Below are 15885 nucleotides of genomic sequence, written 5' to 3'. Positions count from 1 at the left end.
TTCTTTCTGCAGCTAATCGTTAAACAACAAAACTCCCTCCCAGAGGAGGTGGATATGTCTACTGAAGGCTGCTAGCCACGAGGGCTATGCCTTGCCCTCCACAGTGGAGGCAGCAATGCTTCTGAGTACCAGTTGTTGAAAACCACAGGAGGGGAGAGATGCTCTTGTGCTTGAATCCTGCAGGCACCTGGACAGCCTGTGAGAACAAAATGCTGGACTTGATGGGCCACTGGCCTGATCCAGCAGGCTCTTATAATTCTGCCAGGGGCTATTAGTTGTGGTAGCACTTCTTTGTTTACTGGAAGAATCCACGCTGAATAAGCAGCACCAACTTGGGAGAAGGGATCTTGAGTTAGTGCCATCCTTCACAGAAACATCTATCTGTTGGAAACAGGATGCTAGACTAGATAGGGCCTTGGTGACCATGTAAGTGAATGCATGATGTATCATATACTTGACAAGTTAATTTTGTCTTAGGCAGTAAGCAGTCCACCTGCTTTTAAGTACACATATAAATAAGCTCAGTTGTTTGAGAATTTGACAGCCAATGTTTCTGTAGAATCAAAACTTTAATATTAAAGTGCTTGTAGAAGACAACTTTATGAGTAAAACAGCCGACGTTCGGCTCTGCCCTACCAACCATTCATTTTTTTAAAATGCCCTATAATAATTCTTGCAAGCCAAGAGTGACACCTTCTGGTAGAGCTGCAATATAGAAATTTGAGTTTTCTAGCTCCAAAGCAATTCCGAATAATATTTAAGACAAGGTTAATCTAGTGTGATGATTCCAATGGTCGGGGTGATGGGACTTAATGCATATAACATGTTGGCTACCCATTATTTGAGAGGTGTTGAGAAAGGCCTGAGCAAGCTGGACAAGCAGTTCAGCAAGGCTGTGTGCACAGTCCAGAGCATATTCTATAGCAGAGTTCAACACATACTATGCTCATTCATAGGCCATCAAACTTCAGTTACGTCTATCCATTCACACATACAGAAATTGCAATGCTCAGCTAGGAAATTTCTGAATATACTGACATGCTTTGCATTTCGTGTATTTGTATTTGGATGTTTTGAACGTTTGTTGTACGCCACTTTGAGCAAAGCTCATTGTGGAAAAGCGGAATATAAGTAAACTCAGTCTATCAATCAATCAGGGCACTAGTTGCCCTAACTGTGGCAGTTCATCAGTAGAAACAGTGGGCAATTTGAATCCTAACAACTTGGTGACACCAAGTTCAGTCTTGCATGAATCAGAGTAAGCCTTGGATCTGATAAAGAAGAGCCACTCCCCACACCCCACTGCCAAGTACATGATCCCATTTTCAAACTGCTCCTAGAATCAGTAAGTTTCTCCTAAGGTCCAACCAAAATGTATTCTCTCATGACTTAACCCTACTGATCTAGTCCTGCCATCTGGTATTTGAGAAGTGCTATCTGTCCTCACTCTCTCTTCTCTTTTCCTGGCTAAACATACATTTCCTGGTACCTTGGTCCTCAAACTCAATCCGTTCCAGAAGTCTGTTCGACTCCCAAAACAATTCGAAAACCAAGGCACAGCTTCCAAATTGGCTGCAGGAGCTTCCTGCCCTCAAGCAGAAGCCACGTCAGACGTTCAGCTTGTGAAAAACATTCGCAAACCGGAACACTTACTTCCAGGTTTGTTTGTGGCATTTGGGAGCCGATTTGCTCATCAACTAAGCCGTTTGAGAACCAAGGTACCACTGTACTCAAGTTCCTTCCATCTTCCCTCATAGGACTTGTTCTCTGAACCATCTTCTTTGCCCTCCTTTGAACTCATTCAGACTTATCCAAGCATTTCTTAAAATGAGGCCTGTAGAACCTGACACAGCATTCCAGGTGAGGCCAGACTAGTACAGAAGCAAGGGGGATTATTTCTCGTGTCTTGAAAACTACGAGTCTATTAATGCAACTAAATATCACACCACCTGTGGCTGAATATACAGCCACCATCATTTTCACGTGCACCGCCATGTCAGGGATGCTTCTTCCTACGACTTATGCGTTTGATTTGGGTGGGGTTTGGGGATGGGTTGCTGAAGAGCAGGACTTTGCATTTGCCTTCTGAACCTTATGCTGCTTGTATCAAAGTGTAGCAAACAAGGCTGAGAAAGACTCAAGACTTTGGAGAGCCTTGCCAACCTTCAGATGTTTTGGTCTACAACTCCTATCAGACGCTGGCTGGGACTGATGGGAGCCGTAGTCCAAAACACGTGGAGCCCCATCAGGCTGGCGAAGGCTGAACTATAGCCTGTGCAGACAATACTTCGCTAGGTAGGCCAATAATGTGATCCAACAAGAGGCCCTTTAATATATTTTTTTGTAGAAATTCACTGAGTGCTCTCAAGTACAAAGGCTCACCTAAGTACCACTTGAGATTCCAACCCATATTTCTTCTCCCCAGAATGCACAACTGAAGTGTGGAACTTGCAGTGGAGATAGCCATACTAAAACACTTATTCCCATATTTGCTAGAACTTATCGTTCGATACTGGGGAAGCAAAAGAAAGAAACAGCAGCCAAGAATCGAGTGTTGTGCTACTAATATGCATCATTACAACATCAGGCAAACACTGGAGACAAGGCTACTATTCATCTGAGAAGTACAGCTGGTCTTGTGTTATAAACAGGCCATCCCTCACCACACTGTTCGTTTTAGTATGACACTTCCATCTTCTTCCAGTGGTGGTGGTGGTGAAATCTTCACCAGTTAACTCCACCTACAGTAAGCACAACTCTCTAGAAGTTTTACTGTAGAAGGAACAGGTCTGCAGTAATCCTAAGGAGCATCAACGTGAGACATCCAAGATCATGTACTAGGAGTTGAGAATCACCATCCGGGCATCTTCACAACAATGCTATATGCACAATAATGGGCATGATGGGGAAACCTCTTGAAAAGCTGTGCACGTTCAGCCTATTGACAGTGATGCTTTTTATATCACTATCTGTGCCAACAATTCTATTTCAGGATTTAAAAAAAGAGTTACCTCAGCAAAGAGAAGACGTCGTATGAGTTGCGAACACAGTTCTGATCCACCTGGAGGAGGTTATTCTTCTGGGTTCCTGAGAGGCCCTTAAAAGGCAAACAGGGTAGCTGATTAATTGCTTTTTATAACACTGAAATTAGGTCCCATTTCCCTATTAAAGGCCTTTTTACATTGTTGTTGTTGTTTTCTTCCACAAGTGTATCTAGAAGTCGTCTTCTTAAGACTGCCCATGTCTTATGCTTATCTCAGTTGCTAAACGAAAACACTTCTTTGTAAGGCACCACCAGGCCAAAAAGGAAGCTGAAGGGGAAAATTTAATTATCTGCAGCTTAAGTTTAAACAGCAGTTCCCATGCCGCCTAAGGAAGGCATGGAAAAAATTTCCCTTTTTAATCTGCTTAGCTGATCAATATATGTAATTCCTGCCTGCCCACCCCCACCCCCCTGCCGCAAGTATTTCCCCGCCAGAGAAGAAAGTGCTTGGGAATGGTAGAGCATAAATGAAGGAGTCAATAGCGGAGGACTCTCTCAAAAGCCCAACTGCTCACTGCTTCTGAAAAAAATCCCCACATGCTGCTGAGCCAGGAGGCTACACCCATATTCAATACAAGATAGGGACCACACATCTGATAATAAAATAAGGCTATTGAAAATGCTCCAAGCTTTATCACACAAGTTTTTTTTGTCAATTATATATGAGGCTCATGCCAGCTCACTCAGCCCTACTTCCTTTTTTCAGTTTTGTTTTTATTCCCACAGCTCCTCCAATCCCAATTTTACATAAGCTATGAAATAAGAACAGCTTGCCCAAGGATCGTAGCTGCATTTTGTTTTGTTTTTTTGTTTTTTTAATAAGAATTTATTGGCATTTTCATAACAAAACATAAACCCACACCCACACCTACATATATAAATCAAATACAAACACAAATACAATTCTTCTTGTTTACACACTTAAGAAAATATTCTAGTTCCAAATCTTGACAATTGACTTCCCCCACCCTCTCTCCTTCGGTTTTATATCCATATTCTACTTTAATAACTTCCTTTCTCTAAAAATTTTATTCACTTAATAAAATTCAAACCTTAAACAACAATCTTAATAACAATTCTTTGGATCTTAACAAATTATTCTTATATTAAATCTAAACTATTCTTCTTCCCTTAAACTGCTGCTAATATCAAAAAATTTCAAAATATCCCTTTTCTTATTAAAAGTTAAAATAAAACTTAATGTCTTAACCCTCCGATTTCAGATTACCCTAACAGAGCATTTATATTTTATACTTGATAAGAGTTCACCCTATCCCCCCTCTATCCAATGTCCTTCTCCATCTTTCGCCGGAACCGCTCCTCAGATTGTCCTCTTTTCTTATACGCCCGCAGAACCAGACACAGAACCAGACACCGTCCCCAACAGTCCTTGCATCGAGCATCAGGATACACTGTTCATCTTCTCTCGGCTTCTCCCATTCAATGCTGCATTCTTCTATTTGTAAATATCTTAATTTCTTGACCATCGCTCCCGAGCTCACACCTCGGGGGCTGGATATAACATTCCTCGCTTCTTTTTCCGGGGATCGCCATGCCAACTCGCTCAATTTTCCAATCAACTCCCTCAGCTCTTTGCCCAGACTTTTTTCCATAGTATCGAGTATCTGGAAGGTCTCCTCTGTGGGAAATAGATTTTTCTTCAAAACCCCACTCAAAACCTTCAATTTCCGATTAATCAGTTCCAGTTTCAGTATAATAATCCTTTCTTCATCAGTTAGTCCAGAGTCCAAAACAGTTTCAAAAACAAAACCCAACATGGTGAGGACGGGCATAGGTATCAAATTTCAGTTTCTATTTCAGTGTTATTCATCATGTAGCAGTAATTTTCCACTTCGGTTCAGAGTCTTCGCAGCCATTTTCTCTGAAACCGGGGCGCAAAGACCAAAACTTTCAAATGGAATATTTTCCATCCTCTTCCTCCCCCAAGGGAGATCTGTAAAGTCTCACTCCTAAAAAAGTCTTAACAATATATCCATCCAATAGCAACAGTATCACAATCTGTTATTTCTCTTGCCTCCGAAGGGAGACAGGCAGACTTCCTTTATCTACAGCCTCCAGGGTCGTTAAGTCGTTAAGTCTTTAAACTCAGCAGTTAATCCAATCAAGTACTTACGACCTCCTGCTTCTTTCCCTTTCATCTCTCAGGGAGAACGTCTTCGCTCACCACGGCCAGTTCTCGCCGCTTTTCCGCCCGGTTGGGGCATTTCCCCTAATGGCCCGGCTCCGCGTTCCCTTCACCCCCACTCCCCCTTTACAGGGGGAGCGAGGGAAGGGTGCGTAGCCTAGCGGGCCCGCCGGGGAGCCCAACGCACGGGACGCTCTTCCCGGCCTCACCGGAGCCCCGCGTAGCGGTGGCGGGGCTCCAACCCCTGGGCTGGACTGAGTGGCCTCACAGCCGAGGCAACCCAGCGACCGCCCGCGATGGCGACCTCGCCGGAAGTCATCGTAGCTGCATTTTGAACTGGAAGTTGAATGCTCCACAAACTGGAAATGCTTGTATGTGCGCAATCTCCATAGATCTTAACATGGGCCTTTGGCTTTCCCCTTCAGATTCCAAATGTAACGAGCAAGTACACCCATACGCACCCATTCATTTAATCAGTAGCTGTAGGAAGTCTCCAAATTCCACTTTGGATTAAGAGAAGCTCAACAAAACTGTTTGAAACCCATGATCTTCAAAAAGCTAAAATACATCAAAATTATCTCCCTGGGGAGCTGTGAATACAGTTCATTATGCCAACCCTGCCTTCGTAAACTGATCGGGTGACTTTGGCAAGATCCACATCTCAGGCAGAAAGGCCAGAAACTTCATATCCAGTAGCTGTCACACATAACTGTAAGAAAAACCGTATTGGCCCAGATATAAGCCGCACCCGAATATAAGCCACATCTTTAAAATTCGGGGGGGGGGGGAAGAGAAAAAAGACAATACCCGAATATAAGCCACTCCCTTAAAATTCCGCAGGCACTCACACCCGTTCCGTTTTACCGTATGTCTGTTTCAGCAGCGATATCGTAAAAGCCAGTTTTTTGTAAGGTCGTGAATTTAAGCTGCACTTTAACTTTTCACAGTTGGAATTTGGGGGAAAAAGATGAGGCTTATATTCAGGCCAATACAGTATTCAGCTCTCTGAGCTGTCACCCAGAGGTGACAAACCACCAGACTTATTTCTAAATGGTAACTGAGGTGGTCTTCCCTAGAGGGATTACTATGTAGGTTCCAATCTGTGACTTACCTGTAGCACCCATGTGAACAATTGAAGCCTATCTACAACACTAATGACATATACAATATATGTATCCTTACCTTTTGTTCATATGAGGCTCCGTAATAGCCATCGTTCAGCCCAAAAATAATTTCATTTGGGCTACGAGCATGTATCTGTTAATTAAAACAGTGCCACAGATTCAGTGAACTTGATTTTGAATTTCATTAGTTCTCCTAGCAGTCAAGGTAACATTCATTACAGGAATAATCAGTTTACAGACTTCCTTCAATTATCCAAGGTCACCATCTGCCCAACAGAGGAGAGGAATGTGGAATATGGTCCCAGGCATTCACTTCCCGGACCAAATTTCACAAAATGCAAACACAGAAGCAAGTATTGTGGAACTAAAAAGGTTAGTCTCAAAAGAAGTTACAAAACACTGCAGTAAACATGAAGGCAGTATTCTTTTGAAACCTGGCAAAGTGTAAAATTACTGAACCATGAGTAAGTCGACCATTCACCAGTGCGGAGGGTCAGTTGTCAACATGAGCAACAGAATCTCACTGTCCCATTACAATTTTGTCCAGCATTTACTAACTTTGTCCTTAAAATGATACTTAAGAGATCTGTTGAGATAGCCCAACAAGAACAGATGTCTGCTGAAACTTTCTCTAACTAGCTGGCAACCCGTGGTAAAAGCAGCATGTTTTTTCTTTTACCTGCTGGCCCACATATCTGAGTCCATCGAGATTGACTTTCCACTCTATCAGCAGCTGATGGGCGTCATTCTTGCCACCCCATATCCTCACCACAAAGCAGGAAACGGACGTATCGAGGCGATCGGGCATAAGACCAAAGTCAAGACTTCGCCATGTTGGATTCTGTTGTTGGGAAAAGAGACAGACAGCTACAGTATACTGAAAATGTTCAAGCTTTTATCTGACCATAAATTAAGCTACCATATACTAAGACAGACCACTGACTCATTTAGTCCAATGTTTTTAAAAGAATGTGCTCAATCTAGTAGCCCCAACAGAGCAGTGCAAAGGTGCCTATGAGTTTCCAGTGCCCATTAAGTTTCTGCACTACACACATACACACACAACTTTCTCGAGTTTTCTACACTGAGATAGGCCCTAGAGCAGGGAAGGAAATGCTTTGAAAGAAACAGGTTAAGGTAGGTAAAGAGGAGGGAACAGATGATGATGATGATGTTGCGACAAACCTCCCTGCCAACTACCCCTCTGTTACTAAGTGTATTATTTCTGAGGTGTTCCGGGTCACTTTTTCGCTTCTCACCACCTTGATGCCTTGAGGTCCGCCTGTGTGGGTAATCCCCCTTTATTATAACTAGGGATAACTTAGTAACGGGGTTCTCTTGTCCAGATGATGATGATGATGTTAATCTTGCTGGGCGGCTCCCAACAATGTATTAAAAACACAATAAAACATCAAACATTAAAAACTTCCCTAAACAGGGCTGCCTTCAGGTGTCTTCTAAAAGTCAGATAGCTACTTATTTCCTTGACATCTGGTGGGAGCACGTTCCACCGGGGGGGGGGGGGGGGGCCGCTACCGAGAAGGCCCTCTGCCTGGTTCCCTGTAACCTCACTTCTTGCAGGGAGGGAACTGTCAGAAGGCCCTCGGCGCTGGACCTCAGTGTCCAGGCTGAACGATGGGGGTGGAGACGTTCCTTCAGATCTACTGGGCTCAGGCTGTTTAGGGCTTTAAAGGTCAACACCAACACTTTGATGGGCAGGACAGGGAAAGGAAAGGCAGCAACAAACAACCCCGGGTAAAGAAGGATGGGAACTTTGTGTGTGTGTGTGCTTGCTTGCTTTTCTTCTCTGGGACCTATTTTTGTGTTTGTTTTGGTTTTCCCCTGAATATAGGCGGTGAATTGGATGTGACTGGCTGGTAGGCAGGATCCTGGGTTCCTCCAGCCTTGGTGGGACATTCCAATTGGCGAGCGGGGCCTATCAATCATTTGACATCACTATGATATTCACACTATAAAGGAAAATCCAAGGCCAGCTACGAGAAGAGGTTGCAAGAAGATCACTCCGTGCGACATGCACAGTCACCAAACCTTTATCACAAGTTATCACAGTGTTTCAAACCCTGCCCAGAAGCAGCTCTGTGTTTACATGACAGGAAACAAAGCCTCGTTCAGCTGCCTTAAAAAACTAATGCCAGTCTCCAGTTTAACGCAGCAACGCACACAGCTTGCCAACTTGCACATAATGCCAAATGGAAACACTGAGACAGTTTGAACAATGTTTCAGTCAACTATCTAGACATTTTGGAGAAAAGATTAATATGGAAATTTGCTTAAGCCTCCCAGTGAAGGCAACTTACCAGAGAATTCTTTATCACTTCACTCTTATAAAATTCTAGAAAAGGAAACAAAATTAAAGAAATCATTAGAAGTCAGACTGTGCAGGTCTGGGATACAGAACAGGTTCTTATGCTATGGAAAAAATGATTTTCACATTCGTATGAAAGGTAACTCGCATACCAAAGAAACATATTTTATTCTAGGGGAAACTTGATAAGGATTCGTTCAAAATAATAATGAATGACCCTCATGGAAAATAAGCTACCCTGACTATGAACAAGAGGAACATGGTGCCAGGGGAAGCATGGGCAAGGGGAATGGGAAGCACATGCGGCCAGAAAATCTATCACTTGCCACATTATGATGGCACCAAAAAGCAAAAGGAAATGGCACGCTGAACACAGTGTAAACAGACAAACCTGCAGGATTCAATGTGGATGGCGAAGGAGGCACTAGCAGCCTAAGTGAGAGTCCATTTTTACAAATATATTTCAGGAGCTGCAAGTGCCAAGGTTTAAAATTAAAAAAAATTAGGCATGCACCCACAGAGCACTGGAACTAGGTTCATTTTAGGTCTACTGAACTGCAAACTTAAATACTACTGCAGAACAGTTGCTTGGCTTTAATTCCAGAAGGAAGGCAGTGCCTCAAAGAAGAATGTTCATCTGCTTCAGCCAGACATTAGTTTAAACTAAAATTATTTGGCTACAAAAACCTCTACACGCTTTTGTCACAAAAAAATTTTAATGTGAGGAAACAGATTACCGGTAAACCTGCAAACCTATACACATTTGCCTAGGAGAAATGGTCATTTAACACAGTGGGACTGTGTTAAGAGTAAATATGGATAAGGGCAGTTCTGCTGAATGAGACCAGAGGCCTCTCTAGTCCAGCATTCTGTTCTCACAGTGGCCACGAAAAAGGGCAACAGATGTCTCCCGCTTGTGCATGCCAGGCAGCTATGTATTCAGGAGCATACTGTCTCCGATGCTGGAGGTAATATAAAGCCATCGTAACTAGCAGCATAGGGTTGTTCTCTACGGGACAACAAGTTAAAGTGAGTGCATGGCCGAGATATGAACTGAAGTGAGATCTTTCAGGTCCAACACTCTACACCATACTATTTTACCGCATGCCTACTGTACTTGGGGGAAATGGAAAAATCTGCAAAAATAAATATAAAACTGGGAGTTTATAATGAAACAAGTGAGCCTGACACTACTATGCGAAACGTACACTGTTTCTACTTTTTCTGAGCAAAACATTTACGTTTTCCATGTGCAGAAACTTAATATTTTCAACTCCAAATATAAGCATGCTACATTATTTTATTTTATTTTAGGAAGGGGGGGGAAATCAAATTTATCCAAAATGTCAAACGATGACATTGCAACATATTCTACAAATACTGTTTAAGGTAAGCATTCCAAGAGGAACGGTCCCTGGAATGATTTCCTAGCTTCACGTCAGTATCATTTTTGAGGCTTTGAAAAAAGTAGCTCCTCCACCCTGAATTGAAAGGATTGTTCAGGAAGAGTCTCTTTAAAAAAGACAAACTGCTAGGGTGAGTGCCTCAGCAGCCCCAGTCTCTTAACTTTCAGTTCTTCAGTGTGAGAGCTGGTGTGAGAGTGGGAATATTTAGTCCTCAATCCTGCCCACAGAATCCAGTGGCAAAGACCATGAACGCAAGCACTGAGGTCACATTCTGGATTCTTAATGGTAGTTCAAAGCTTAGCTACCATGGAGATAAGCACCTTAGAAAAATATTAAGAAAAGACTGGCCACGATCTGGGGACAGGTCAGAGGCACAGGGGTGGCACGACATAAATTCTTTGCGTCCACAGCAGCCAGGAAAGCGAACTGCAGCTGCCTGCAACAGCTTGATCTACTTGCCAGTATACAGAGGCAGGGAGATCAGACCACAGAAACAGAAGGTGTAAACACCCAAAGACATCGTACACTAAGGGGTATATGGACATCTGTTAATCCTTTTGTAGCTACTACTGTGGCTGTTGAGCGCAATCAAGCTGTAAGGTTTCTTGGGGATTAGTAAAACGGACTTGAGATGCAAAGTGCAGAATTCAACAAGAGCAGAATCTGAAGGATTTCAGTTTTTAAAAAGTTTCTCTTTCAAAGATTAGGAAAGTCTAAAACTTCACTGATCAGGAACACTTCCTATGCTTTCTCTAGCCCAGACACCATCAACTCCCTATGAACACATACACACACATAGCGAGACTTATTTCCCCTCCTCCTCTGAATCAGATTTGGCCTTGTGAGACCAAGATTTGAACTCTAGCTCTGCCAAGAAGTCACTGGGTGGTCCATAAATGTCAAGCCAAAACTGAAGAAGAGATAAGGAACAAGAGATGCTGAAACCAGCCACCCCAAACATCCTTCTCCTGCTCTCCCATTGCCTCTGATGGACAAAGTATTGTTTTCCTACTGTGGTTTTCCCTCTTTTACTTCCTTGCTTGCCCCTTGCAAGGTGCAATTCATGCTGCAATCACGTCACATGAACTGATACGCACCAGCAGACATCACTATGAGGGAACAAATGCTGCTGCTTCCACGCTATCTAGTTTCAGCCTAAGCATTAACCTAGAGCAGAGCTTTCCAAAACCGTGTGTCGCAACACGGTAATGTGTCGGCTGCAGTGTGTAGGTGCGTCGTGCGGACCTCCAGCTTGTTAGTAAAACTAAATTGCTGTGCCGCGAAATGATGCAAGTCTAAAAAGTGCGCCACCAACATGAAGAGTCTGGGAAACTGATTAGATCGTATAAGGGCAAAGAAAGAGAGAGAGCGAGAAATTATGGGAACTGGCTTGCATGTACCTTTACATATCTTTGCATTATTACACAAGTGAAGAGTGAAGTAGGTGTCCAGGAGACGATAGCCATTCCTATTCACGATGTTCCGTGCTGCTATGTTCCGCAGGTGACGAAGACGCCGCTGCAAAGAAACAGAAACAAATTTTTAAGAATGGAAGTGGCAACATAAGCATGATGATGAAAATGCACAACATACATTATAACAAGATTAGGACAGTCTTCCTTACATAATTCATTCAACATGTAAAAACTGCATTTTAATCCAAGTAAAACGTAATTTTATTCTCCTAACTTCAGTATGTTTCACAGCATCGTACACCTCTTTGATCTCTAATTTTCCCTTAAAGTACTGAAGCACAGGATTTCAACTTCTCACAGGTTTTTCAAATTTCTTAGGGTTCCTCAAGAGTGCCACCAACCATACCCAATTGTTGCTAAACATTCCTTATCAGGGCCAGGAATGATGTGAGTTGTAATGAGGCAACATCAGAAGGGCACCACACTGGCTAACCCTAGACTAGAGCATTGTGCCAATTATCAGAGCGGCACTCTCAGCCCCAGTGGACTTGACTTGATGCGCATTTACTGAAAACATTAGCCACCCCTGGGTGAATCTCACAAACCAACACTGAAGCTGAAGTAAGCCGAAGAGCAGAACTATTTTGTCTCTGTTTTCTATGTACACAAGGACGGAACCTCCAGGAAGTTGCAGAGTAGGGGCTCGTCCAGATTTCCATTTGCACCGCCCTTCCCAGGAAAACTCCGTTTTTTACCACGCTAACGACAGTCCATGGAAAATATGAATGCCGTTTGCTCTGAATCAGTGGTATAACACGGGTTTACCCAGAGAAAGCACCGAGAGAACAACAACAAAAAATCCCACTTGGACTTGTGCTTGGACCTGTGCCTAGAAACACAGCACAGAAGGAAGTCTGGTTGAGCCCTAAGAGGAATTAACAGCTTTTTTCAACAGTACTGTACCACAGTCCGTTTCCCCTACCACCCTCAGCTGTTGTGTTACTTTCCATAGTGGTAGGAAAAGATTAGTGTTTCACACACATCCCTGCACATCTGGTATCATCTGAAAGATGCTGCACACAAATGAGAAGCACAATATGGATAGGAATGCCTTTTCTCTCTGTGGTCTCCGGCAATTATCTAAATATGGCTGCGCTCAACTAGTGACCTACAAGTAACAGAGTCCCGTTTCTCTTTTAATAAATAATAATAATAATATTTTATTTATATCCTGCCCTCCCTGGCCGAAGTCGGGCTCAGGGCAGCTAACATCAAATATATAACATTAGTATAAAATCAAACAATAATTAAATTACCTCCTAAAAACAGGTCAAAATCAAATTAAAGTCTCATTAGATGGCTTTCCGCAGAGTTAGGGTTGGGAACAGTAAGTGCTCATTGGACCAACTGTTTATGTTTGTCTTATATGGGCCTGTGAGAATGCTAGGAGGCCTATTTCATATTAGTTCTTATACAAAAAGAAAAGAGGAGTCAGGCTGAGCCCTGACCAAAGGCCTGGCGGAACAACTCCGTCTTGCAGGCCCTGCGGAAAGATGTCAAATCCTGCAGGGCCCTGATCTCTTGTGGCAGAGCGTTCCACCAGGCCGGGGCCAAGGCCAAAAAGGCCCTGGCCCTGGTCGAGGCCAGCCTAATCTCTCTGAGGCCCGGGATCTGCAAGGTGTTATTATTTGTAGACCGTAAGGTCCTCCGTGGGGTGTACCAGGAGAGGCGGTCCCATAGGTACGAGGGTCCTAGGCCATATAGGGATTTAAAGGTTAAAACCAGCACCTTAAACCTGATCCTGTACTCCACCAGGAGCCAGTGCAGCTGGTATAGCACTGGATGAACGTGATTCCACGGCGAAGACTTTTTCCTGGAGGAATCTCACATAAGCAACGCAAATCCTTTCAGCTTCTCAAGATAATCCCCTACCTACGCTTCAAGGCTCTCCTTTCAAGGGCTGCCACTTCCTCAAACCATTTCCTGAACTACTATGTCCTCACTTTCCAGGTTTCAACTAAGTGTTCTGGTATAACAGAAGGGGGATTACCCAGCTTCAGAGAACTGGTGGGGTGTACGATCTGTAGAGGGTGAACTCAGAACTCCTATAATCTCATGAAGAGGATTCCTGAAGCGGCATACAGGCTTACAAAATAAGTGCTGGAGAAGCTTCTGGGGTATCTGCTTTGGCAATTTGTGCCTTCAAGTATCAGATTCTTCCAGGCATTTCCCCTGTATTGTTCATATTACACAAGAGTCACCGTTTGGCAGGCTACGAGGACCTGAAGCTGAAAAGTTGAGACAGAGCACTTTCTTTGTAATTCAGCCATAGTAAACACAATGTTCCATCATCTGTAAAATGCAGAGGCTATCAATACAAAAAACTCTTTCTGCACTGGATGGATGCGGATGCCGGACAAAGGAAGCCTGGAGAACATCTGAGCCTGCAATTGATCCATGACTAACACCACATCACAGACTGACATATTTAAGCTGCCCAAGTTACTGGTTGACAAGCTTTCCCTACCACTCTGACAACTAGCACCATGTAATGAAGCATGGTGAAATTCTACAGGGCACAAATTGTGCTTATCAAATAGCTAAGTAGTACAGCATGGTTTAGCTGCAATTATTATGGAACATTATCTATTCTGTCTTCTGTTTGATGTGCAAAATATGATTGCATCTGAAGAAAAACAAATTAGCCAGTGCTGCCATGGATATTAATATTCTCAACTGGTCCTTCTTTGCACGTATTAATTTCATTATGCTTCATACTCCTGATTAATTTTATTGCCTTTAGAATATTTCTAATGTACAGTGCATGCTGAGAATTTGGTATTTTAGCCTTAATCTCTTTATGTGATTTTTCTAAATTAGTTATAGAAGGTCTGGACTTGAGAATTATAGAGCAGATTTACCAACGAAGTCTGAACAGCACCTACTGCAGCCTACCTTCTTGCTTATTTGAAGACCTCAACCACTGTTCAAAAAAAGGTTTTTTAAGTTGTCAAAAACAAGTTTCCAACCACACAACTTTTAAGGCAACACAATTTGAATATTTAGGTAGATCTTCTAGGGATTCAAGCATGCAGAAGTACAGTACACCAACTGGTACCCAGGTTGCTGAAGGTTATGAATTCCAGCTAAGCTCAACCCCAGCACCTCTTGATTAAACACTATCTGAAAGGAAGGGGGGTAGACAGACCAGAATGTACCAACCAAACTCAGGGAACCTGCTTTTCACTGGCACACAAAGGTCTCCATTCCTAAAGGCACAGAGGTTTCCCCATTGCAATCACAAAGAATTCCTAGGCCACGATGCTTAGCTCCCTCTCGTGCTTTTATGTTGTGCCAAAATGTCTTCGTAGTGACTACATAAGAAAGGCAAAAATCATGCCACCCAGTTTTACCACTTAATCCTGCAGAGTTGCAGAACTTATTTCCTGGAATTAAGGACAACTGTCTAGACCAACTGAAAATAGCTTTAGTTTAAATGACACTTATTCTTGTGCTACTAAACATTCTAGTTGAACTTTCTTTGTGGCTTTGTAGAGTTAAGTGAAAGTTCATAATGCAGCTTTGAAAAACTGTAACTGTTACTTTGTATAAGTGCTTGCTGATAAAAGTGCAGTACATTTCGGGTGAACTAATAATCAAAATTCTCATCATAGTAGCCAACTCCTCCTATTCATTTTTCCTCATGAATTGTGCTAGACAACAACCAGAAGCCTCATACTAGTGTCAGATGTGTTGACCGCTGCAGTATCAGAGAGTCATGTTGGAGCATTTGCTTTCTCCCCTGCAGAAAGAAGTAAGTAAACCAGCAAAGTCCACTTCAACTCAGCATTCAAAATTCGCTAGGGGGATTTTGCACCTGACTAATTTTTTTGATGTTGAGCTTCTGACCATATTTTGCACTTTCCTCTTTCAACCTTTTAATGAGGGTGAAAGAGGAGAGCGCAAAATATGGTCTGAAGCTCAACATCAAAAAAACTAAGGTCATGGCCACTGGTCCCATCACCTCCTGGCAAATAGAAGGGGAAGAAATGGAGGCAGTAAGAGATTTTACTTTCTTGGGCTCCATGATCACTGCAGATGGTGACAGCAGTCACAAAATTAAAAGACGCCTGCTTCTTGGGAGGAAAGCAATGACAAACCTAGACAGCATCTTAAAAAGCAGAGACATCACCTTGCCGACAAAGGTCGGCATAGCTATGGTTTTCCCAGTAGTAATGTATGGAAATGAGAGCTGGACCATAAAGAAGACTGATCGCCGAAGAATTGATGCTTTTGAATTATGGTGCTGGAGGAGACTCTTGAGAGTCCCATGGACTGCAAAAAGATCAAACTTATCCATCCTTAAAGAAATCAGCCCTGAGTGCTCACTGGAAGGACAGATCCTGAAGTTGAGGCTCCAGTACT

General features: G+C 43.0%; 1 protein-coding gene across 1 annotated transcript in view; it reads right to left on the bottom strand.

Annotated features, from left to right (window-relative positions):
• Positions 1-15885, bottom strand: part of UVRAG (UV radiation resistance associated) — a 79655-nt gene that overhangs the window by 57798 nt on the left and 5972 nt on the right. Inside the window, exons 2-6 of the mRNA XM_033145982.1 lie at positions 11446-11563; positions 8632-8666; positions 6993-7154; positions 6372-6446; positions 3012-3097 (exon numbers count right to left, since the gene is read on the bottom strand). Coding sequence (XP_033001873.1) covers positions 3012-3097; positions 6372-6446; positions 6993-7154; positions 8632-8666; positions 11446-11563 — 476 coding nt within the window. The remainder of the gene's footprint in view (positions 1-3011; positions 3098-6371; positions 6447-6992; positions 7155-8631; positions 8667-11445; positions 11564-15885) is intronic.

This window comes from Lacerta agilis, chromosome 4, assembly GCF_009819535.1.
Source record: "Lacerta agilis isolate rLacAgi1 chromosome 4, rLacAgi1.pri, whole genome shotgun sequence".
Classification (NCBI taxonomy): domain Eukaryota; kingdom Metazoa; phylum Chordata; class Lepidosauria; order Squamata; family Lacertidae; genus Lacerta; species Lacerta agilis.
This window is presented reverse-complemented; position numbering and strand designations above follow the sequence as displayed.